The sequence below is a fragment of the Salvelinus alpinus genome, chromosome 26 (assembly GCF_045679555.1).
Source record: "Salvelinus alpinus chromosome 26, SLU_Salpinus.1, whole genome shotgun sequence".
Classification (NCBI taxonomy): domain Eukaryota; kingdom Metazoa; phylum Chordata; class Actinopteri; order Salmoniformes; family Salmonidae; genus Salvelinus; species Salvelinus alpinus.
The window spans coordinates 32,064,793-32,091,841 of record NC_092111.1 but is presented as its reverse complement, the minus strand read 5'-3'; the positions used below and the strand labels follow the sequence as shown (position 1 = coordinate 32,091,841).

The window sequence follows — 27,049 nt, the reverse complement described above, 5'->3', positions numbered from 1 at the left end:
ATTATGCTGCAAAGCAAACAAACATTCCCTTACTGTGTCAATGCGTCTTTTATCCCCCCGACACTGCTGAATCGGTTCTTCTGACACGTCAAACTTGGTTTACGAGGGCCGATGGAGATGCTGATGGGGCCTGGTTGCTCACGCATGAGCTAATAATTGACCTGTTTTCCCGGCCCAGAAATCATTTCCTACGTATAAAATATTACTAAACACTGCGCCTGATGATGAACGAATGCTATGTTCATTCGCTGTGTTTTTGTCAGTGCCAGATTCCACCTCATGCTGTGTATTCAAATAAGGTCTTTGTTTTTCTGGGTGTGTGCATTGTTTTTCTTTCTACTTTCTCAAGCGAAGAAAATGCTCAGTCGCTCGTTCTCCTGATCTGGGCTCAGACTGGCCAAGCAGTACCTGATGCAACTCCTGACCTATCAAATGTATTCTCTCAATGTATATTATTAACTGACTGGGTGGGTGGGCCTATGTTAAAACCTCTGGCCGTTCTGGATCACAGCATCTACAATATTACCTAAAAACAAGTCTGAATGGTCTCTTAAAAAAAAAACAGCAATGTCCTTAAAAATTCAAAAGTTCAAGTTTGTGTTGGTGACTCTAGATTATGGACATCCGCTGTAAGACAGCAAACAACTGCAGGCTGAGGTGAGTGAGCGACAGACAGACAGACAGGGTGGATGATTCGCCCCAGAGAGATTCAAGTGTCTGAGGCATTTCTAAGGCTTGTCTTCCTTCCTCTTCATCTGAGATGGTCCTAGTGCTGTTGCCTCTGCTACTGTACAGGAGTCAGCTGACTCCATAGATTCAGCGCAGTAATGCTCTCTCCCACTAATTGATGATAACTCTATCACCACGGGCCACTCGTCAATGTATGAGGCCCCGGGTTCAATCCCCGGCATCTCCACAATTATTCGGGGTGGCAGGTAGCCTTGTGGTTAGAGCGTTGGGCCAATAACCGAAAGGTTGCTGGATCGAATCCCCGAGCTGACAAAGTAAAAATCTGTCATTCTGCCCCTGAACAAGGCCCACTGTTCCCCGGTAGACTGCCATTGTAAATAATATTTTTTTCTTAACTGACTTGACTAGTCAAAAAAAAACAAATCTATGTGTTATCAGGTGCACAAGATGGCCGCCTGTTGACATGGAAATGCTCTGTGAAATGGTGTGCATGACGGGACAGACGAGTCCTGACAGCTGAAACGCCACCAGGCAGTGATGAGCTGTTTCATTGGGGTCTGACTCATCATTCCCTCAACATGACCAATTAAAACTGCACTTTGCCAGAGGTTCAATTAAAGCTCTACCATATCAAATGGTAAGGGTTCTTTAGAGATTCTATTAAAACTGTACTTTACCAAAAGGTAAGGGTTCTTCAGAGTTTCAATTAAAACTGTACTTTACCAAAAGGTAAGGGTTCTTCAGAGATTCTATTAAAACTGTACTTTACCAAAAGGTAAGGGTTCTTCAGAGGTTCAGTTAAAATGCCACCATACCAAAGGGTAAGGGTTCTTCAGAGGTTCAATTAAAACGCTACCATACCAAAGGGTAAGGGTTCTTCAGAGGTTCAGTTAAAACGCTACCATACCAAAGGGTAAGGGTTCTTCAGAGGTTCAGTTAAAACGCTACCATACCAAAGGGTAAGGGTTCTTCAGAGGTTCAGTTAAAACGCTACCATACCAAAGGGTAAGGGTTCTTCAGAGGTTCAGTTAAAACACTACCATACCAAAGGGTAAGGGTTCGTCAGAGGTTCAGTTAAAACGCTACCATACCAAAGGGTAAAGGTTCTTCAGAGGTTCAGTTAAAACACTACCATACCAAAGGGTAAAGGTTCTTCAGAGGTTCAGTTAAAACACTACCATACCAAAGGGTAAGGGTTCGTCAGAGGTTCAGTTAAAACGCTACCATACCAAAGGGTAAGGGTTCTTCAGAGGTTCAGTTAAAACGCTACCATACCAAAGGGTAAGGGTTCTTCAGAGGTTCAGTTAAAACGCTACCATACCAAAGGGTAAGGGTTCTTCAGAAGTTCAGTTAAAACGCTACCATACCAAAGGGTAAAGGTTCTTCAGAGGTTCAGTTAAAACGCTACCATACCAAAGGGTAAGGGTTCTTCAGAGGTTCAGTTAAAACGCTACCATACCAAAGGGTAAGGGTTCTTCAGAGGTTCAATTAAAACGCTACCATACCAAAGGGTAAGGGTTCTTCAGAGGTTCAGTTAAAACACTACCATACCAAAGGGTAAGGGTTCTTCAGAGGTTCAGTTAAAACGCTACCATACCAAAGGGTAAGGGTTCTTCAGAGGTTCAGTTAAAACGCTACCATACCAAAGGGTAAGGGTTCTTCAGAGGTTCAGTTAAAACGCTACCATACCAAAGGGTAAGGGTTCTTCAGAGGTTCAGTTAAAACGCTACCATACCAAAGGGTAAGGGTTCTTCAGAGGTTCAGTTAAAACACTACCATACCAAAGGGTAAGGGTTCGTCAGAGGTTCAGTTAAAACGCTACCATACCAAAGGGTAAAGGTTCTTCAGAGGTTCAGTTAAAACGCTACCATACCAAAGGGTAAGGGTTCTTCAGAGGTTCAGTTAAAACGCTACCATACCAAAGGGTAAGGGTTCTTCAGAAGTTCAGTTAAAACGCTACCATACCAAAGGGTAAAGGTTCTTCAGAGGTTCAGTTAAAACGCTACCATACCAAAGGGTAAGGGTTCTTCAGAGGTTCAGTTAAAACGCTACCATACCAAAGGGTAAGGGTTCTTCAGAGGTTCAATTAAAACGCTACCATACCAAAGGGTAAGGGTTCTTCAGAGGTTCAGTTAAAACACTACCATACCAAAGGGTAAGGGTTCTTCAGAGGTTCAGTTAAAACGCTACCATACCAAAGGGTAAGGGTTCTTCAGAGGTTCAGTTAAAACGCTACCATACCAAAGGGTAAGGGTTCTTCAGAGGTTCAGTTAAAACGCTACCATACCAAAGGGTAAGGGTTCTTCAGAGGTTCAGTTAAAACGCTACCATACCAAAGGGTAAGGGTTCTTCAGAGGTTCAGTTAAAACACTACCATACCAAAGGGTAAGGGTTCGTCAGAGGTTCAGTTAAAACGCTACCATACCAAAGGGTAAAGGTTCTTCAGAGGTTCAGTTAAAACACTACCATACCAAAGGGTAAGGGTTCTTCAGAGGTTCAGTTAAAACGCTACCATACCAAAGGGTAAGGGTTCTTCAGAGGTTCAGTTAAAACACTACCATACCAAAGGGTAAGGGTTCTTCAGAGGTTCAGTTAAAACGCTACCATACCAAAGGGTAAGGGTTCTTCAGAGGTTCAGTTAAAACGCTACCATACCAAAGGGTAAGGGTTCTTCAGAGGTTCAAGCTTAAACTGTTACTGTATACTGTCTACTGTACCTCAACAAACAAATTATATAAGAGTACAACTGAATGGGAAGTTGATGGTTTCCACAGAGTGAAGAAAGATATCCTGTGTGTTGTGTGTTGTGTTAGTACAGTAGTGCTTACCTCGCCATTGAAAAAGCAGAATATCGTTGCCACTAGTAATCCCTGGAGGGAAAACAAGACAATCACACACTCTTAGAAAAAAAGTTGCTATCTAGAGCCTAAAAGGGTTCTTCGGCTGTCCCCATAAAATAACCCTTTTTGGTTCCATGTAGAACCCTGTAAAGAGAGTTCTACCTGGAACCAAAAATGATTCGACCTGGAACCAAAAAGGGTTATTTTATGGGGACAGCTGAAGAACCCTTTTGGTATACCTTATGTCAGATCAGAGCTTTGGTAAGGACTGTTCTGCTAGCATACAATCAATTGCCTTACATACCTGGTAATGCATTAATATACGCATGACGTAGTCATTACCTGGTATTGCATTATTAAAGTCATTACCTGGTAATGCATTAATAAAGTAATTATCTGGTAATACATTCATATAAATATGACCTAGTAATGTATTTATATATGCATGATGTAGTCATTACCTGCTACTGCATTAATAAAGTCATTATCTGGTAATACATTAATATAGATATTACCTGGTAATGCATTAATATATGCATGATGTAGTCATTACCTGGTAATGCATCAATACAGTCATTATCTGGTAATGCATTAATAGTCCTTTTCTAATAATACATTAATATAGATATGAGCTAGTAATGCATTAATATATGCATGAAGTAGTCATTATCTGGTAATATATTAATATAGATATTACCTGGTAATGCATTAATATAAGCATGATGTAGTCATAGTGATTACCTGGTAATGCATTAATATAAGCATGATGTAGTCATAGTGATTACCTGGTAATGCATTAATATAAGCATGATGTAGTCATAGTGATTACCTGGTAATGCATTAATATAAGCATGATGTAGTCGTAGCCATCAGTTTCATTACCTGGTAATGCATTAGTATATGCATGATGTAGTCATAGCGATTACCTGGTAATGCATTAGTATATGCATGATGTAGTCATAGCGATTACCTGGTAATGCATTAGTATATGCATGATGTAGTCGTATACCTCCCCCGCCAGACGGTTCTCTGGCCTCCAGGGGAAGATGACAAACTGGATGCCCAGGAGAGGGACCAGGATCAGGGTAGCTCTCACCGCCTTCATGTACATGTTAGACTCTGCCCGGTGGGTGTCCCTCAGCTTGGTAACCAGCACCCTCACGATGTTCAGCAAGAAGAACAGATTCACCTGGGAAAGAGGAGAAAGAAGGGATTTTATAAACGTCTGAAAATGGTTGCTGTGTCTGAAAGGGCTGCAATCTAACCTGATTATAATGATTTTGTCTAAACAATGGAAGTCTAAACCTCAGCATAGGACACAATTTGCTTTGATTGATGTGTTGCACATTCAACAGTATAACAATACATGATTTTTGGTCCAATGATGGCTACCTACGTATTAAGTTTTGATCGAGAAGAACATCCATGTACCATTATGTTCTACCTGCCACCAAAATTAGTTATTCAAAGGATTCTGCTATGGGGACAGCCAAATAACTTTCTAAGGTTCTAGAGTGTAGGATGTAGCTTACGAGCAGTGCTGCCATGATGGGCCCGTGGACCACGTAGAGCAGGTGGGTCTCAACACTCATCCAGCAGCTACAGGAAGGAGAAACATTCTCCATCACACAAGTCTACAAACGGACAATGAATTCTTCTTCTTCTCTTTCTCTATCTGTTTACTGCAGCTCACCACACAGCTGCTCTGTTTATTTACAACACTAGTGCAGAGGACCATCACTCACTTGTCATCAAAATACTTCTTCCTTGCCACGGCATGGATGGATGCAGGCACTAAGGGAAACCCTGGAAACCAGAAGACAGATACTGTAAGGACATCTGCAAAATGTCAATTAATCAATTAATGAATCAATCAATGAATGATGTTGCGTGTATTATGACGTAAACATCTATAATGTGGTTATTACAGTAATTAGTATGTAATTCCTCAGTTATAAGAGTAACGTCTTGTATATCTTCTGTATTTTCTATAGAAGAGGTTAAAGGGGAAGTTCACTGAAAATACAAATGAACATGAACACAGCCAAGGTAAGTGGAGAAATCATGTTCATTTGTATTTTGAGTCAACTATTCCTTCAAGGCTGTTAAGCAGCATTTAAATATCCTTTAAGGTGAATATACCTGGCAGAGCAGACAGCCAATGGAAGCCCTTCCTAAATTCAAAACAAGCTTATACTATCCTACAGGTGTAGGATCTTAATTTGACCTATATTGTCACAGCAAAATAATCCTGGAGCAACAGGATTTGAACGTTTAGTTCATAATGTTGCTTGATCGGTGGTTAGGCTATTAGCTGGCCAACAGTAGGAAACATGAAAAGTACAATACTGTTACAGTAAAATAACTGCGTGTTAGTGTGGGTTTTCAGGGAATTTATGTAAATCACGAAGCTCATCTGCAATACCTGTGGTGTAGGAAATTTGTTGGCAATAAAAGTGATCAAATTAAGATCATCCTCATCATGTTGTCCGCTACAAGTTGAACAAAAACAAACCCACACTGAGCAATTTCCTCTAATAATCCAGTCTTGTTAAATCCTTCTCCATTAACAACACAACCATACCAGTGTTTATTGGGGGTTTCATCTTAGCTGGGCCATAAACCGATTAAACAGATGAATCCGAGCAGCGGGTCCGTTTAGAAGTGATTTATCAAAGCTCTACGGCCATATTGGCTACAGATGGACTAGCTGGATGTCCTCCATCCATTCCTCAGGGTGGCTGTGTGAAAGACACTGTAGCTTCTGCCCCAAGGTTATATCACGGCATCTTTAATAATGGCCGACCATTCACAGTTATCGTATCACTTATCGGACAGGCAAGGCTCATATTATAACACATCACTCCTCCTTTAAACAGGGGGAGAACAGAACAGACAGCACGTTAACAGCAGCTATCCAATAGGAAGAGCTACTAAAGCTGTCAATTTGATACAGGGTTTGATGGGGTTGACACACAGAGAGTGTTGCAGTTAACAGTGACCTCAGGGTTGTCTCTGCTCCTGTGTCCTGACACAGATTGTGTCCCACTGTGTTGTGTGACACACAAGCTGATTCAGCGATAGTGGGAGCTGTTTACAATGTTATTTTATTTCTACAGTGAGTATAGGGTGATGAAATATGAAGATAGGCTATGAATCAGAGGCAGAGGCCTCCAGGGCTAGGTGAGTTTATGGTTTTGTACACACTATAACATGCAACAGGCTGCTATGAAGACTTATTGCTGTATCATGTTACCTCAGACGTCATTAGAATAGATAGAATAGATAGTGAAATACATGCCCCAAAAACAGATGGGCAAGTTGACAAGGATATGAGTTCAATTCCAGCGAGAACAACATAAAGGTGAAAAACCTACATCTGGTTTGTCCGTTGTATAAAACCATTTTAGCTAAACAACTGCCGAATACATATAATGTAACATGTTCAAACGTAAAATAAAGCGTTAACAAAGGGAATAATTATCACTGACTATCATGACTGACCATCAAGTGAATCATTTAAATACTGTCTGAGAATGCTGTTTTGGTGACTTGTTTTCATAAAAGCAGATGGGGAGAAGAGGAAGTATGCACACTACCGTTCAAAAGTCCAGGTGACCACCTCATGAAGCTGGTTGAGAGAATGCCAAGAGTGTGCAAAGCTGTCATCAAGTGGCCATTTGAAGAATCTCAAATATAAAATATATTTTAGTAGAAAGAAGAGGAAGGGAAGCGCTACTAAGGTACACAATAGTACATTTTGGTAGATAGAAGGTGCTCTTTGGTAAAAGGGGTGAATTGGTCATCAAAAAGAAAAAAGAAAAAAGAAAGGAGGACCAAGGCACTCTTCATATAATTCATTAAAATGCCTTTATTTGTATGGCATGTTCAATAGAAACAACGTTTAAAAAATCTGACGCGTTTCGGCTGCATGGCCTTCATCAGGGAGTACAAAGAAATAATACAATGTCCTCTTTTGAACAGCTTTTCCAATTAGCCCTAATTTGAAGAGGGAGTGGTTACAAAATTGACCATGATAGTTTGTTGGTGATGTGGACACCAAGGAACATGAAGCTCTCAACCTGCTCCACTACAGCCCCGTCGTTGAGAATGGGGACCTGCTCCACTACAGCCCCGTCGTTGAGAATGAGGACCTGCTCCACTACAGCCCCGTCGTTGAGAATGGGGACCTGCTCCACTACAGCCCTGTCGATGAGAATGTGGACCTGCTCCACTACAGCCCTGTCAATGAGAATGTGGACGTGCTCGGCACTCCTTTATCTGTAGTCCACGATCATCTCCTTTGTCTCCTAATTTGGGTAAATAAAAAACCCTATTACGCATTCCTGCGCATGTCTCCCGATCCCTTTATACCTACGTGACAAATGGGCTTTGAGGACACTATTATGTTGATCACTGAGCTGTAGTCAATGAACAGCATTCTCACGTAGGTGTTCCTTTTGTCCAGGTGGGAAAGGGCAGTGTTGAGTGCAATAGAGATTGCGTCATCTGTGGGTCTGTTGGGGTGGTATGCAAATTGGAGTGGGTCTAGGGTTTCCGTGACGATAGTGTTGATGTGAGCCATGACCAGCCTTTCAAAGCACTTCATGGCTATAGACGTAGTCATTTAGGTAGGTTACCTTGGTGTTCTTCGGCACAGGGACTATGGTGGTCTGCTTGAAAAATGTTGGTATTACAGACTCGGACAGGGACAGGTTGAAGATGTCAGTGAAGACACTTGCCAGTTGGTTAGCGCATGCTCGGAGTACACGCCCTGGTAATCTGTCTGGCCCTGCGGCCTTATGAATGTTGACCTGTTTAAAGGTCTTGCTCACATCGGCTACGGAGAGCGTGATCACACAGATGTCCGGAACAGCTCTCATGCATGCTTCAGTGTTGCTTGCCTCGAGGTGCACATAGAAGTCGTTTAGCTCGTCTGGTAGGCTTGTGTCACTGGGCAGCTTGCGGCTGGGCTTCCCTTTGTAGTCCGTAATAGTTTGCAAGCCCTGCGACATCCGACGAGCGTCGGGGCCGATGTAGTAGGATTCAATCTTAGTCCTGTATTTTATGCTTTGCCTGTTTGATGGTTTGTCTGAGGGCATAGCGGAATTTCTTATTAACTTCTGGGTTAGAGTCCCGCTCCTTGAAAGCGGCAGCTCTTACCTTTAGCTCAGTGTGGATGTTGCCTGTAATCCATGGCTTCTGGTTGGGGTATGTATGCACGGTTACTATGGGGATAACGTCATCGATGCACTTATTGATGAAGCCAGTGACTGATGTGGTATACTCCTCAATGCCATCGGATAAGTCCCTGAACATATTCCAGTCTGTGCTAGCAAAACAGTCCTGTAGCTTAGCATCTGACCACCTCTGTATTGAGCGAGTCACTGGTACTTCCTGCTTTAATTTTTGCTTGTGTGCAGGAATCAGGATGGTAGAATTATGGTCAGTTTTGTACCTGCCTCTGTGTGTGGAGTAAAGGTGGTCTAGAGTTCTTTTTTTCTCTCTCTGGTTGCACATGTAATATGCTGGTAGAAATTAGGTAAAATGGATTTAAGTTTCTCTGCACTAAAGTCCCTGGCCACTAGGAGCGCCGCCTCTGAATGATTTTGATGGCAGTGGACCCTCTCGCTTCGACTATTCCTCTCTGCAATTAACCTTTTGCATTGCTTTCAATTGCTGGCTATAACTAATGCAGCCTTATTGCATACAATTTATGTTTTTGGTTTTTGGTTTAAAGGGAGTCAGATGAACTCGCAGATACCATTTTTATGTCTCTGCGTCCAGTATGAAGAGAGTTAGAGGTAGTTTCGTGAGCCAATGCTAATAATCGTTAGCACAATGATTGGAAGTCTGCCGGAACAGCTAGCATAAGTAGAAAAATGCCTTAATTGCCCAAATCTCACACTATCTCTTTAAGCTAATCGGATCCCTGATCTGTGGTTAAGGCGGGTAGTAAGACTCACCCCAGCCTAGGAGGTAGTACCAGTGTAGGTGCTGCTCCTCGGCGAACACAGCCACCACAATGAGCGTGTGCAGATAGATCCCCTCACACAGCATCCAGAAGTAGTTACAGCCCAGCATGTACATGTGGAAGAAGTGCAACACCTTACAGCCAACCTGCAGGGGATTAGGATCACAGAGATTCACACAGAGACGACAACAACAACACCAAATAACAATAACAACAACACAAAGCCCAACGCTCAACCAGCCCTGACACAGAATTGTTAGTGGGGGTATTATGATTTTCCAATAGGAGGATGTTCATCCTTTTACCCCCTACTGCTGGAGCGCATCCCTTGCTCTACTTTTCTCTAGGTTAATGTAACTGCAGCTCATTGTATTTATTTTACAAGAATAATGGACTGCAAAGTAGCCTTAATCCTGTTCAATAATATCCACACATTCTTGTCAGTCAACACTATGCTATCATGTCTCTTTCTGTCAAATGGCACACTATTGCCTACATATGGGCCCTGGTCAAAAGTGGTGCACTATATACAGTAGATGGGTTAGCTGACAATGTCACGAAAACGATACGCACGCTTCAATGGGGCAGATGTCTGTGTGTTGTTGTGAGTCTGGATGACCAGATAACTACCAACAATGACAAGAAACTGCCATGTGGGGAATCGTAAGTGACTCGTTTCATCTTGTTCTTGATAAGATGTCTTGTTTTGAAGTGTTTTGACTGATCAATGCTAATATGGCTCAAATTCGCCCGCTAGCTAACCCAACAACTGTAACAAAGTATTTGAAACAACAAGTGCTCATTGTGCACATTTATTTACGTTTCCAATAAACATCGGGAGAAATATATAGTTTACATGTTGTCAACAATCTAAGCCAACCAGTCTGTTTTGCCCCATAGTTGCACACGCATCGGTTTTGTTGCTAAATAATCAACCCGTCTATAGGGAATATGGTTCCATTTGGGACGGGTCCATGTAGATTCATTGACTCCTTTAGGTGTTGAGATTTGTTGTTCTCAGCACTCTGTCTCGGAACATGTGTGCTGATCTGATTAGACGATTCTGGCATTGGTAGCAGCTACATCTACATTTACATACAAGTACAGCACCAGTTAAAAGTTTGGACACACCTGCTCATTCAAGGGTTTTTCTTTATTCGTACTACTTTCTACATTGTATAATAATAATAGTAAAGACTTCCAAACTTTGATATAACACATATGGAATCATGTAGTAACCAAAAAAGTGTTACACAAATCAAAATATATTTTAGATTCTTCAAACTAGCCACCCTTTACCTTGATGACAGCTTTGCACACTCTTGGCATTCTCTCAACCAGCTTCCCCTGGAATGTTTTTCCAACAGTCTTGAAAGAGTTCCCACATATGCTGAGCACTTGTTGGCTGCTTTTCCTTCACTCTGCGGCCAACTCATCCCAAACCATCTCAATTGGGGTGAGGTCGGGTGATTGTGGAGGCCAGGTCATCTTATGCAGCACTCCATCACATTCCTTCTTGGTCAAATAGCCCTTAAACAACCTGGAGGTTTGTTGGGTCAATGATAGTCCCACCAGGTGGGATGGCGTATCGCTGCAGAATGTTGTGGTAGCCATGCTGGTTAAGTGTGCATTCAATTCTAAATAAATCACTGACAGTGTCACCAGCAAAGCACCTCCACACCATCACACCTCCTCCTCCATGCTTCACGGTGGGAACTACACACGCGGAGATCATCCGTTCACCTACTCTGCATCTCACAAAGACATGGCGGTTGGAACCAAAGATCTCAAACTTGGACTCATCAGACCAAAGGACAGATTTCCACCAGTCTAATGTCTAATGTCCATTGCTTGTGTTCCTTGGCCCAAGCAAGTCTCTTACTCTTATTATGAAGGCCTGATTGACACAGTCTCCTCTGAACAGTTGATGTTGAGATGTGTCTGTTACTTGGACTCTTTGAAGCATTTATTTGGGCTGCAATTTCTGAGGCTGGTAACTCTCTAGCAGAGGTAACTTTGGATCTTCCTTTCCTGTGGCGGTCCTCATGACAGTTTCATCATAGCTTAACCCATGGTTTTCGCGACTGCACTTGAAGAGACTTTCAAAGTTCTTGAAATGTTCCGGATTGACTGACCTTCATGTCTTAAAGTAATAATGGACTGTTGTTTCTCTTTGCTTATTTGAGCTGTTCTTGCCATAATATGGACTTGGTCTTTTACCAAATAGAGCTATCTTCTGTATACCAGCCCTACCTTGTCACAACACAACTGATTGGCTCAAACGCATTAAGAAGGAAAGAAATTCCACAAATTAACTTTTAACAAGGCACACCTGTTAATTGGAATGCATTCCAGGTGACTACCTCATGAAGCTGGTTGAGAGAATGCCAAGAGTGTGCAAAGCTGTCATCAAGGCAAAGGGTGGCTACTTCGAAAAATCAAAAATATATATATTTTGATTTGTTTAACACTTTTTTGGTTACTACAGGATTCCATATGTGTTATTTCATAGTTTTGATGTCTTCACTATTATTCTACAATGTAGAAAATAGTAAATATAAAGAAAAACCCTGGAATGAGTAGGTGTGTCCAAACTTTTGACTGGTACTGTATGTCTTCTAGACTCTTGTCCTGAGGTCCGTATACGCAGCATATGCAGCATACGCACCTTTCAGAACCTGTCAATCGCTCACAAACTCTTAGCCATACAGTGGCCACTGTTTTCTTGGGGGCCTTCAATGTTGCAGAAATTCTTTGCTCCAGAGCACTCAGGACATCAGACTGGGGTGAAGGTTCACCTTCCAACATAACAACGACCCTAAGCACATAGCCAAGACAACGCAGGAGTGGCTTCGGGACAAGTCTCTGAATGTCCTTGAGTGGCCCAGCCAGAGCCCGGACTTGAACCCAATCAAACATCTCTGGAGAGATCTGAAAATAGCTGTGCAGTGACGCTCCCCATCCAACCTGACAGAGCTTGAGAGGATCTGCAGAGAAGAATGGGAGAAACTCCCCAAATACAGGTGTGCCAAGCTTGTAGTCATACCCAAGAAGCCTCAAGGTTGTAATCGCTGCCAATGGTGCTTCAACAAAGTACTGAGTAAAAGGTCTGAATACTTATGTAAATAAAATACTTTTTAAAATCTGTTTTCACTTTGCCATTATGTGGTTTTGTGTGTAGATTGATGAGGACACATTTTAATTTAATACATTTTAGAATAAGGCTGTAACGTAACAACGTAGAAAAGGTGAAGTGTCTCCTCCTCTATGTCTTTTACCCTCCTCATCCTCTACCCTCATCTACCCTCCTCCTTCTTTACCCTCCTCCTCCTCTACCCTCATCTACCCTCCTTCTTTACCCTCCTCCTCCTCTACCCTCATCTACCCTCCTTCTTTACCCCCCTCCTCCTCTACCTTCATCTACCCTCCTCCTTCTTTACCCTCCTCCTCCTCTACCCTCATCTACCCTCCTTCTTTACCCTCCTCCTCCTCTACCCTCATCTACCCTCCTCCTTCTTTACCCTCCTCCTCCTCTACCTTCATCTACCCTCCTCCTTCTTTACCCTCCTCCTCCTCTACCCTCATCTACCCTCCTTCTTTACCCTCCTCCTCCTCTACCTTCATCTACCCTCCTCCTTCTTTACCCTCCTCCTCCACTACCCTCATCTACCCTCCTTCTTTACCCTCCTCCTCTACCCTCATCTACCCTCCTCCTTCTTTACCCTCCTCCTCCTCTTCCTTCTCTTCTACTCTCCTCCTTCCTCGTGTTTCTCTTCCGTCCTCTTCCACCTCCTGCTATTCCTCGGCTTCTCCTTCCTCTTCCCACCTCCCTCCCTCCCTCCCTTCATGACTCCTGGCCCTTACATGGAGTCCAGATGTGCCATTACAAGTATGCTGAAATACAGTTCACTCATCACTAAGGTCTGTTGGTGTGCTCTAAACACTTCATTTTTCTCACCACTTCATAACCACATTTAACCTCAACTTGAATGCCCAACTGAGGCGTCCAGCCTAATATAACGGGATAGTCTGTGTGGTTAAGGTACTAATGTCTGACAAAGTGTGTGTCTCATGTCTTGGGCCTAGTCTTTCGTTTGGCCTGAGCACTAGGGACTCACTCCTCTCGCTACTGGCAGACTAGGAGTCTCTACTGTGATCCGCCAGAGAGAGAGAACACGTGTTCCTTTTTGTTCAAAGAGCGCCTAGTCTATTCTCCCAACAGAGTACCACATCCCTAAATCACACATGCAGAACACAGACCGACCCAGTCTAAATTTGGCGCTCCAGAATTTCAACATGTGCAGTATGTGCAACCAACTGTGATGGGATTTTTTTTGTTCCACCCCTCTAAATCAAGACCATGTTGTCTGAGGTGTGAAAGACAAACTGCAATTTAGTTCTCCCGCTTCTCAAAGCAAGCAGATTATAATACATTTAGGACAGATTGGGAAAGATGGTTCTGAGCCAATGCTGCTAGAACATAGCTATTCATATTGTAAGGTCGGGTTAAATAATGATAATCCATGGACACTGCGACTTCAGATATGACTCAAGGTTTAATCAGAGCAACCAAACATCTTCAGTGGACAAATAAAATGAGAAATCATATGAACAGAGAGCTGGCACCTGCTATGGCACCAGACCCTAAACTGAGGAGATATCCCAGCAACCCCTGCTCTATAAACCAGAGCCCCAGCATTCGGTATCAAATTAAACGTTTTCCAATTACATTCCCACAATATTTATTGTGAAAGCTGTCATTCCTTCCTCCCTGTCAGTTGGATCACCAGGGTCAGCTGGTATATCTAAGGAAACAAAAAACCTTCCACTGTGAATATGCCAGATGGATTAGGCTTGAAGTCTGTTTTTCCAGTGAGAACATGATGGTACGGGGAGAAGAGAAGAAGAGAGGCTAGAAATCAAACCCAGGCGGTAGTTATTTTCTTTGACTGGATAAACTGAAGGACATCTCTAAAGTGATGATCCAATCGAGACCATGATAAAAGGACCTTACTCTGTACATTCAGGAGTTTTTACTAACCATGTGACCTAACCATGAAAAAACGAATGTATCTACTCAAAGGTTACCCAATGTAGCCATTTCTCTGGATCAAGATCTCTGACCATTTCTAGCTTGTTTTTGAATTATTATTAATACTTTTTTGGGTACAGAAGCCGGTCGACTCAGTAACTCTGCCTTGCACAATACCATAATCAAATCATTTCCTCAAAAGATGGACAATAAAAATGTCTCATAAAATACAATACTTAAAGCACCAGAAAGGGATGATCCCAGATACAGCAATGCTACATTCCATAGAGGCAGATTTACCATGTTCACCTTAACAGGCCTCAGGATTCAAAGAATTCAGGTCTGACTTAAACTCAACGAGTGGCAACTGTTCAAAAGTCTGACAGAGGACAGAAGTCTTTGAGTGCTAAGAGAAGGATAACTCTGGGCTGTCTGTGCACACCACATTAAAGATATGCAAAAAATACTCATATCCTAACGAACACTCTTAAAAAAACATCTGCACTCAGCTTGATTGAAACTGATAGTAAACTAATTTGAATGAAGTAAAACCGAGCTCGAGGGCTGTGTTACGTTTTAAGAATAAAAAATATATATATTTTGAAAATATCATGCAGTGAAACCCTGAGACTTATCTATCCTCTTCCCCTTAAATTGTTTTCATTTCATAGATAAAATGTGTAAGACTTACTGGATTTTATAGATGAAATGTGTGAGACTTACTGGATTTTATAGATGAAATGTGGGAGACTTACTGGATTTTATAGATGAAATGTGTGAGACGTACTGGATTTTATAAATGAAATGTGTGAGACTTACTGGATTTCTCTCCACTACATCTGTGTTGTTGACCACTGCTATGAGGTAGATGAGGGTAAGGGCGGAGTTGAGGACATAGGAAACGAAGAGGTTCTTATGAAGCGTGATCCTTTGGCAGCTCAGGTTCCTGAGTGAAGACAAACATACAGCATAAATAATCATGTTAACATATGATATGTGTCTGGCTGCGGTTACCCAAGCAGACATTCACAGAGAGAACTACAATAAACATTTACAAAATTATTGTTATTTATTTTATTAGGATACCTATTAGCTTTTGCAAAAGCAGCAGCTACTCTTCCTGGGGTCCACACAGAACATAAAACATGACATAATACAGAACAATAATAGACAAGAAAGCTCAAGGACAGAACTACAGTTGAAGTTGGAAGTCTACATACACTTAGGTTGGAGTCATTAAAAATTGTTTTTAAACCACTCCCCAAATTTTTTGTTAACAAACTATAGTTTTGGCAAGTCGGTTAGGATGTCTACTTTGTGCATGACACAAGTAATTTTTCTAACAATTGTTTACAGACAGACTATTTCACTTATAATTCACTGTATCACAATTCCAGTGGGTCAGAAGTTTACATACACTAAGGTGACTGTGCCTTTAAACAGCTCGGAAAATTCTAGAAATTATGCCATGGCTTTAGAAGCTTCTGATAGGCTAATTGACATAATTTGTGTCAATTGGAGGTGTACCTGTGGATGTATTTCAAAAACTCAGTGCCTCTTTGCACTGAAATCAGCCAAGACCTCAGAAAAATAATTGTAGACCTCCACAAGTCTGGTTCATCCTTGGGAGCAATTTCCAAATGCCTGAAGGTACCATGTTCATCTGTACAAACAATGGTACGCAAGTATAAACACCATGGGTCCACGTAGCCGTCATACCGCTCAGGAAGGAGATGTGTTCTATCTCCTAGATATGAACATACTTTCGTGTGAAAAGTGCAAATCAATCCCAGAACAACAGCAAAGGACCTTGTGAAGATCCTGGAGGAAACAGGCACAAACGTATCTATATCCACAGTTAAACGAGTTCTAAATCGACACAACCTGAAAGGCCGCTCAGCAAGGAAGATGCAACTGCTCCAAAACCGCCACAAAAAAAGCCAGACTACAGTTTGCAACTGCACATGGGGACAAAGATCAAACTTTTTGGAGAAATGTCCTCTGGTCTGATAAAACAAAAATAGAACTGTTTGGTCATCATGACCATCGTTATGTTTGGAGGAAAAAGGGGGAGGCTTGTAAGCCGAAGAACACCATCCCAACCGTGAAGCAAGGGGGTGGCAGCATCATGTTGTGGGGGTGCTTTGCTGAGGAGGGATTGGTGCACTTCACAAAATAGATGGCATCATGAGGTAGGAAAATTATGTGGATATATTGAAGCAACATCTCAAGACATCAGTCAGGAGGTTGAAGCTTGGTCGCAAATGGGTCTTCCAAATGGACAATGACCCCAAGCATACTTCCAAAGTTGTGGCAAAATGGCTTAAGGACAGCAAAGTCAAGGTATTGGAGTGGCCATCACAAAGCCCTGACCTCAATCCTGTAGAAAATGTGTGGGCATTTTGAAATGAAATGGCGTGTGTGAGCAAGGAGGCCTACAAACCTGACTCAGTTACACCAGCTCTGTCAGGGGGAATGGGCCAAAATTCACGCAACTTATTGTGGGAAGCTTGTGGAAGGCTACCCGTAACGTTTGACCCAAGTTAAACAATTGCAATGCTACCAAATACTAATTTAGTGTATGTATACTTCTGACCCACTGGGAATGTGATGAAAGAAATAAAAGCTGAAATAAATCATTCTCTCTACTATTATTCTGACATTTCACATTCTTAAAATAAAGGGGTGATCCTAACTGACCAAAGACAGGGAATTTTTACTAGGATTAAATGTCAGGAATTGTGAAAAACTGAGTTTAAATGTATTTGGCTAAGGTGTATGTAAACTTCCGACTTCAACTGTATATACACTTACAATAAGAGCATCAAAATTAAAAAGGTCCTGTAGTGAAACAATACTGAGAAAACATACAGAACCATAATATAGGCATTGAAGCCAAAAGATGAAGCTGGTTATCATATTTTCTAGTGTGAAAATATTCATGGAATACTGTGGAGTACATAGGCTATATAATTTTGATAGTGTAGAAAACATTAAGAACACCTTCCTAATATTGATTTGCACCCCCTTTTGCCCTCAGAACAGCCTCAATTCATTGGGGCATGGACTCTACAAGTGTCAAGCGTTCCACAGGGATGCTGGCCCATGTTGACTCTAATCCTTCCCACAGTTGTGTCAAGTTGGCTGGATGTCCTTTGGTTGGTGGACCATTCCTGATACACACAGGAAACTGTTGAGCATGGAAAACCCAGCAGCAGTTCTTAACACAAACTGGTGCGCCTGGCACCTACAACCATACTTTGTTCAAAGGCACTCTTTTGTATTTCACATTCTCCGCATGTCTCAATTGTCTCAAGGCTTGCAAATCTGTCTTTAACCAGTCTCCTCCCCTTCAGCTACACAGGGATTATAGCTTTCACCTGGTCAGTCTATGTCACGGAAAGAGCAGGTGTTCCTAATGTTTTGTACACTCAGTGTATATCGTTAGTATATGAAATATGAAAAATCCATTCACAGTTGATATTTACAGATTACAGTATCTACTACAAAGCTGGAGGTCTATTATTATTACAATTAGCCATAATAAAACTTGTTTTCATCCTTTCTGCATGTTGCCATAAAAACTTTAAAATTAACATATTTCATCCTAACAAAAATGTTCCGACCTTTGATGTAATAAACAGGACAATAAATAACATAAACCATTGGAACGACTAACTCTGGCCCATAATGACTTAGTCAGATGTTGTAGTCGTCTGTGAAATAGGTTAAAACAGAGAGTCATTAGAATGAAATGTCTGAACCAAGGAACCTCATATACTAAATCAAGATTGCCATTGTAGTGGCAGCATGCTGTAAACTGGTATAACGATGGACAACAATTCATAACTTTCTCTCAAGCAACACAAAAGGGGCTGAAATCATTTGCTTTGGTTCACCCATGTTAAATACTAGCACACACGACTTCCAACAACAAGTGGAATCACACCCTATTGAGAATCACACCCTAAACAGATTATTAACAACTGTATTTGAGGCCCCTGTGGAGCTTCCTGATTATCACGGATCAGCAGTCATCAAAGCCTCAAAAACACCAAATTATTCTATTTTTTAGCAAAGGTTAGGAAAGTAATGTTTCCAATTTTTCATCAACCAGGCTTCCCAAAACAAGCAATTGATAACCTTTTACTGCAGTGGGCTAAATCAGAGTCATACAGTCTTTCTCGGTAGTCTTAAACAAATCTACTTGAAACAAAAGTATCCACCTCACACAAATGGTTATGGGCTTAAAAAATAAGACACCTGTACCATGTCAGATATAGAGTTGAAATGTATTCCATTTTGAGTCTGCGTCCCAATGTTACACTTTATATACATCAGAGAAGACTGAAATATAACAAAACTGTTTGACATAGAAACACTGGATTTTTGGCTGTTTTTTTGTAAATATGTTTATTAATTATGAAATTATGATAAATATTAACATTCCACCCATGAAGCCACTAGAGGGCGTTTTGGTCATTTGACTGCAGGAAATGGTGTTTACTGGAGTGAAATAGTGAAAACACTTTGTGTCTAACGTGTGTACACTTCAGCAACAATGTCCTGTTATCTGTCTCCAGTCATTAGCTAATGTTGCAGTCTTAATGTAAATGTGTTGTTTATAGAAGAAGGAGAAGGAGATCTCAGCATGGCAGCATTAGTAAGGGTTCTGGGTCAGTAGTGTGTTGGAGAACAAGGCTACCATTAAATGGCCCAACACAAGTAAAAAGACAAAGGAAGTGTCTTAACAGAATATCTTCAAACTAGGATGAGTAGAAAATAGGACAGAATCACTTTCTTTATCCCAAGGTGTTATATTGGTGTATGAATGTTCTCTGGCCACACCTAAACAAGCAACAACATTTAACTTCCTGCCATTTAACTTCCTGGTAGAGGAAACCAGGTTTTTAGGCTAAAATGTCCTGGTACTCTGTAAAGTTCATGATTGTCAGATGACATGAAAATAGAGGTCTTTGACCATGCACACCAATGGCAGGTTTGGCCTTCACAAGAACAATGCATATGCAGAAAATACCTCAGTGCTACTGTACAATATGGTGGTGCATGTTAGATGTTATGCAGCTATTTTGCTTTCACTGGGCCTGGGGCCCTTGTTATGGTCAACGCAACGACATCATGAACTCTGTCAAGTATTAGGTCCTTTTTGCAGAAAAACTGGTTGCCTCTGCCAGGAGACTAAAACTTGTCTGCAAGTGACTGTTTCAGAAAGACAATAACCCCAAGCACACATCAAATTCCACAAAGAAAGGTTTAATTGACCACAAAATCAACATCTTGAATCCCATTGAAAACCTGTGGTTTGAATTGAAGAGGGCGGTCCATAAGCACAGATGAAGGATATCAAGGATCTGGATAGATTCTGTACAGAGGAATGGTCTAAGATCCCTTCCAATGTGTTCTCCAACTCATAAAACATTTCAGAAAAAGGCTCAGTGCCATTATCCTCACAAGGGAAGGGTGCTTGAGTATTGAAAACCGGGGAACCAATCAATTTGATCCATATCTTTGTTTTTATTACTTGTTAAACAAAATATCTTTCTCTGAGCAAAATCATGATTAGTATTAGTATAAAATAATATTATTTGTAAAAAAAAAAAGGAGCATTGAATAGCTCAGTATTTGTATGATTTATTTTATACAGGCTTTTTTATTAATCTTTATCTAGGGATCGAATAATTCCGGACAAAACACACAACAATTTTTGACAACTGCATCATGTAGGACAGGCTCAGATAACCAAGTGATGCAGTATTTTTTAAGCTAACCCAACTGTATTTTTCCACGGCTAGTCAGAGTATTTTTATTGGCGAGCCCTGGCAGTGCTGAAGTGGAGGCCATAAATAAGAAGACAGTGCAGCTGTACCGCATCAAATACCACTGTAAACTGCACATCTGGAAAGTCTAATACAACATTAAGACTTTAACGTTGAAAGAGATCCACCTTTAAATACATTGCCATGCTTATAAAAGTGATGCTCCCTTAAAATCAATGCTTTGCTTGCTACCTATAAAACTTCATGGAGATAATAATTAGCTGATCGTGTTGGTCTTCCGTTAAAGCTTTACAATGCCAAGAAAGGATGTATTCTATTCTCTTCTTATCAAGACACAGATACAGAGTAGTTTGAGCGTTTTACTTTTTGCTATTACGATGTGCACCTGCACTCTGTCTTACAGGGTTGGTGTCAATTCGGAACTACTAAATTTACCCTAGTTCAATTCAACCCATGAATTGAAATTCTAATTGGCCATAACCCACAGGAAGCAGAATTTCAATTAAATTAAAGGAAGCAGAATTTAATTTAAACCAATTCAAAGAAATTCAACTGAGACATTAAACATATTTTGTCTCCTTCCTTTGACAAATATTTTGCTAAAATCTTCTGCATCTTCTTACTAAAGAATACAGATACCATTTCAAATATTATTTTAATTATAACTCAAAGATGTACAGTATATTGTTTGTAATTTTGTTATGAGATGTTAGGTTGTACTTTCCATTCCAGAGTAAAAGTGGATTATGAACTGTTAACCGACAAAATGATCCGAGAATATTTCCAGACCACTGTAACAATTTTTTCTGAGGACGAGTTTTAGAAATGCAATGTGTCAAGGACATGTTAAACATTGTGTTGGCAACCATACATGATGTCAAAATAAACATGTTGTCACGGCCGTCGTTGAAGGAAGTGGACCAAGGTGCAGCATGGTGTGAGTACATTTTCTTTTATTTGTTAAAATGTCGCCAACAAAACAATAAATAACAAAAAACGACCGTGAAGCTTACAGGGCATGAGTGCCACTAACAAAGTCAACCTCCCACAAAGACAAGTGGGAAAAAGGGCTACCTAAGTATGGTTCTCAATCAGAGACAACGATAGACAGCTGTCCCTGATTGAGAACCCTACCCGGTCAAAACATAGAAATACAAGTAATAAAACTAAAGAACATAGAATACCCACCCCAAATCACACCCTGCCCTAACCAAATAGAGACATAAAAAGGATCTCTGAGGTCAGGGCGTGACAGTACCCCCCCCCCCCCCCCCAAAGGTGCGGACTCCGGCCGCAAAACCTGAACCTATAGGGGAGGGTCTGGGTGGGCATCTATCCGCGGTGGCGGCTCAGGTGCGGGACGCAGACCTCGCTCCACTACTGGTTCATCCCACTTTGTTGGCACCTCTGGTGCGGGGCCCCTCGTAGCGGGCCCCGGACTGGGGACCCTCGTTGCGGGCCCCGGACTGGGCACCCTCGTTGCGGCCGTGGAGGCGCACTGGAGGTCTCGAGCATAGAGCCTGCACAACCCGTCCTGGCTGGATGGTTATCTTCGCCCTGCACATGCGGGGTGCTGGCACAGGACGCACTGAGCTGTGCAGAAAGTCAACCTCCCACAAAGACAGGTGGGAAAAAGGGCTACCTAAGTATGGTTCTCAATCAGAGACAACGATAGACAGCTGTCCCAGATTGAGAACCCTACCCGGTCAAAACATTGAAATACAAATAATATAACTAAAGAACATAGAATACCCACCCCAAATCACACCCTGACCAAACCAAATAGAGACATAAAAGGATCTCTAAGGTCAGGGCGTGACACATGTGCATTTGAATTTCAATGAATTTTCATTCAAATTCTGCTTTTTCTGGGGGGTGGCCAATTCATGAATTGAATTGTATTAATTCGCAATAGTACTCGTTACATTTGAAATGCTCAGGTAGGACAGCAATATGGTCCAATTCACACACCTATCAATATAACGTGTTGACACCACTACTGCCTCTGATCTGACGAACCCACTAAACACAAATACTGTGTGTTGGAGTGTCTGTATTTTATTTGTTTTTAAGAACATTGTGCCATCTGGTTTGCTTAATATCAGGAATTTGATGTATAGCTTTAACTTTTACTCAAGTATGACAATTAAGCACTTTTTCCACCACTGACTGAACCAAATAACAACTTTTCCAAGTCAGTAGTAGCCAATGTAATGCAGAAATGTTATTTTGGTTCCTGCAGTTATATCCCCCATAAGGTGTCTTCAAGGATAATGGCCTGAATTAAAAAAGCATGTCAAATAAATCTGATGGTCATACTGCAGGATCATTGCTACTGCGAAAGATTGGGCTTTCGGGACATATTGATACATATCAAACGTTCCTTCACAATCTGCTTTGGATCATTTGATTGTCATACAGCATTGTTTTTCTCCCTCTTTTTCTGAGTATTGACATACTCTTAACTTCTCAAACTTTTCTTTACAATCTGTTTTTGAAGAACTGTTTTTTTTAAATGACTAATCAGCATTTGACATTATCATGGTAGAGTCAATTGCTTGCACATATGTATTGCTCTGAGGTGATTTCAGAACTTTTCAGTCATCATAACTCTCTCATTAGCTTTGATTTAACCACCTTTACTGACCCCTACTCCATTGAAATTCACCAGCAGTTTTCCTTCATATGCAGTTCTTCCTTAAGTGTGTACTCCCAACCTATATTTAGTAAGATAAATCAGTAGGGATTACCATTAAGGTTGCCCTGCACTTAAATAAGAGCATAGCCAACTCATTCTTTAAACTGTCCGGAATTCATGTTTCTTTGGTCATGAACTCTTAAATGTACAGGAAATGAATCTGCTTTTAAAGTAGTTACACAGAAATAAGCCAGCATGAAATTAAAAGGACATGAGTATCAGAATGTGTAAAACATTCAGTGACACTGTTACTGCTCATAAATATGGGTTTCACTAGGGTAGCGTGGAGGTCAAGGTCCATAATCCAATGCAGCTACAGTAACAAACCAAGCTTATTTGCGGACGTTCTGCTTCTAAAAATCTTAACTTGAAATGGTGTATGATAATCATAATGTCAAATATTCGAATGCAGAAAACTCATTATAAAATGTAAATAATTGAATCGTTATAAAATAGTCACTCTGAAATGTAATTTTTGTAACATTTTCCATCACTATTGACGAATATGTGATCTATCCATTTACAATATATTAGAAAATCCCGAAGAGGGAAAAAACTATATTATCCAATCAAAATGTCTTCCCTTCAAATGCTACCCAACTCAATCACAGAAAATGACAAATTGGAAACCAGAGTGTTGTGTGGAAATGACAAACACAATCTGTTGAATAGATTTCCCGAAATGTGTGGAATCGCATTTAGGCTTTATGTGAAGATGACATTTTCACAGGTCTGCAATGCTAGTGTTATCTCAGAGGAAACACACAGCCATCTTTACAATTCAGTTATCTCAGAGGAAACACACAGCCATCTTTACAATTCAGTTATCTCAGAGGAAACACACGGCCATCTTTACAATTCAGTTATCTCAGAGGAAACACACAGCCATCTTTACAATTCAGTTATCTCAGAGGAAACACACAGACATCTTTACAATTCAGTTATCTCAGAGGAAACACACAGCCATCTTTACAATTCAGTTATCTCAGAGGAAACACACAGCCATCTTTACAATTCAGTTATCTCAGAGGAAACACACAGCCATCTTTACAATTCAGTTATCTCAGCGGAAACACACAGCCATCTTTACAATTCAGTTATCTCAGAGGAAACACACAGCCATCTTTACAATTCAGTTATCTCAGAGGAAACACACGGCCATCTTTACAATTCAGTTATCTCAGAGGAAACACACAGCCATCTTTACAATTCAGTTATCTCAGAGGAAACACGCAGCCATCTTTACAATTCAGTTATCTCCGAGGAAACACACGGCCATCTTTACAATTCAGTTATCTCCGAGGAAACACACGGCCATCTTTACAATTCAGTTATCTCAGAGGAAACACACGGCCATCTTTACAATTCAGTTATCTCAGAGGAAACACACTGCCATCTTTACAATTCAGTTATCTCCGAGGAAACACACGGCCATCTTTACAATTCAGTTATCTCAGAGGAAACACACAGCCATCTTTACAATTCAGTTATCTCAGAGGAAACACACAGCCATCTTTACAATTCAGTTATCTCAGAGGAAACACGCAGCCATCTTTACAATTCAGTTATCTCAGAGGAAACACACAGCCATCTTTACAATTCAGTTATCTCAGAGGAAACACGCAGCCATCTTTACAATTCAGTTATCTCAGAGGAAACACACGGCCATCTTTACAATTCAGTTATCTCAGAGGAAACACGCAGCCATCTTTACAATTCAGTTATCTCAGAGGAAACACACAGCCATCTTTACAATTCAGTTATCTCAGAGGAAACACGCAGCCATCTTTACAATTCAGTTATCTCAGAGGAAACACACGGCCATCTTTACAATTCAGTTATCTCAGAGGAAACACACGGCCATCTTTACAATTCAGTTATCTCAGAGGAAACACGCAGCCATCTTTACAATTCAGTTATCTCAGAGGAAACACACAGCCATCTTTACAATTCAGTTATCTCAGAGGAAACACACAGCCATCTTTACAATTCAGTTATCTCAGAGGAAACACGCAGCCATCTTTACAATTCAGTTATCTCAGAGGAAACACACAGCCATCTTTACAATTCAGTTATCTCAGAGGAAACACACAGCCATCTTTACAATTCAGTTATCTCAGAGGAAACACGCGGCCATCTTTACAATTCAGTTATCTCAGAGGAAACACACGGCCATCTTTACAATTCAGTTATCTCAGAGGAAACACACGGCCATCTTTACAATTCAGTTATCTCAGAGGAAACACGCAGCCATCTTTACAATTCAGTTATCTCAGAGGAAACACACAGCCATCTTTACAATTCAGTTATCTCAGAGGAAACACACAGCCATCTTTACAATTCAGTTATCTCAGAGGAAACACACAGCCATCTTTACAATTCAGTTATCTCAGAGGAAACACACAGCCATCTTTACAATTCAGTTATCTCAGAGGAAACACACAGCCATCTTTACAATTCAGTTATCTCAGAGGAAACACACAGCCATCTTTACAATTCAGTTATCTCCGAGGAAACACACAGCCATCTTTACAATTCAGTTATCTCCGAGGAAACACACAGCCATCTTTACAATTCAGTTATCTCTGAGGAAACACACAGCCATCTTTACAATTCAGTTATCTCCGAGGAAACACACAGCCATCTTTACAATTCAGTTATCTCAGAGGAAACACACAGCCATCTTTACAATTCAGTTATCTCGGAGGAAACACACAGCCAAGGAGAAATATATAATGCCGTCTGAACTGTAGCAACCACAGTCATCACCGCCATCGTTTTCATCATATTTATCATCACTATCATCATCCTAATTTTCCTCAGGATTAGGTGCGTCATCATCTTCTTCATCGTCGTCGTCACCATTATCATCTTCATCACTTGTTCAAGTGGAAAAAAAGTGTTAAGAGTCCCAAGACAGATTACTCTCCCTAATCAAACCAGTAGTTTGTTTCATAAATTAAGCAACCCAAGACAGATTACTCTTCCTAATCAAACCAGTAATTTGTTTCATAAAGAAAGCAACACAAGACAGATTACTCTCCTTGATCAAACCAGTAGTTTGTTTCATAAAGAAAGCAACCCAAGACAGATTACTCTTCCTAATCAAACCAGTAGTTTGTTTCATAAAGAAAGCAACCCAAGACAGACTACTCTCCCTGATCAAACCAGTAGTTTGTTTCATAAAGAAAGCAACCAAAGACAGATTACTCTCCTTGATCAAACCAGTAGTTTGTTTCATAAAGAAAGCAACACAAGACAGATTACTCTCCTTGATCAAACCAGTAGTTTGTTTCATAAAGAAAGCAACACAAGACATATTACTCTCCTTGATCAAACCAGTAGTTTGTTTCATAAAGAAAGCAACCCAAGACAGATTACTCCCCTTGATCAAACCAGTAGTTTGTTTCATAAAGAAAGCAACACAAGACATATTACTCTCCTTGATCAAACCAGTAGTTTGTTTCATAAAGAAAGCAACAGCAGCATCTATATTTACCTGAAGTAGAAGAATATAGCCAGAGAGATCAGGAGGGAGGCTATGGATAAGGCATGACCCACAATCGCCATGTAGTACAGGATATAGGCCATCTGGAACAATACAGATACACCCTATATTCAAACAAATAAGACTATACAGTAGTGCATCAAGGACATTCATGAACCGTTAACCCTGACTTCCATTTGCTACCTTGATGTAAACAAAATATGAAAGAGGGGAGACTAGGACATGGCCTTAAGGTCACAGATGGTTTTAATCCATCCTCTAATCAAGGTGTGTCTGAGCCATGCTTGAATGCATAGCTAGGGTCAGACGTTTTACTATGCATAGCTAGGGTCAGATGTTTTACTATGCATTGCTAGGGTCAGATGTTTTACTATGCATTGCTAGGGTCAGATGTTTTACTATGTATTGCTAGGGTCAGACGTTTTACTATGCATTGCTAGGGTCAGACGTTTTACTATGCATTGCTAGGGTCAGATGTTTTACTATGCATTGCTAGGGTCAGACGTTTT

General features: G+C 40.9%; 1 protein-coding gene across 1 annotated transcript in view; it reads right to left on the bottom strand.

Moving 5' to 3' along the window:
- The window catches only part of LOC139555196 (calcitonin gene-related peptide type 1 receptor-like), a 101,105-nt gene that overhangs the window by 5,544 nt on the left and 68,512 nt on the right, over positions 1–27,049 (bottom strand). Inside the window, exons 9-15 of the mRNA XM_071368791.1 lie at positions 26,532–26,623; positions 15,356–15,482; positions 9,497–9,650; positions 5,276–5,336; positions 5,063–5,129; positions 4,501–4,719; positions 3,519–3,560 (exon numbers count right to left, since the gene is read on the bottom strand). Coding sequence (XP_071224892.1) covers positions 3,519–3,560; positions 4,501–4,719; positions 5,063–5,129; positions 5,276–5,336; positions 9,497–9,650; positions 15,356–15,482; positions 26,532–26,623 — 762 coding nt within the window. The remainder of the gene's footprint in view (positions 1–3,518; positions 3,561–4,500; positions 4,720–5,062; positions 5,130–5,275; positions 5,337–9,496; positions 9,651–15,355; positions 15,483–26,531; positions 26,624–27,049) is intronic.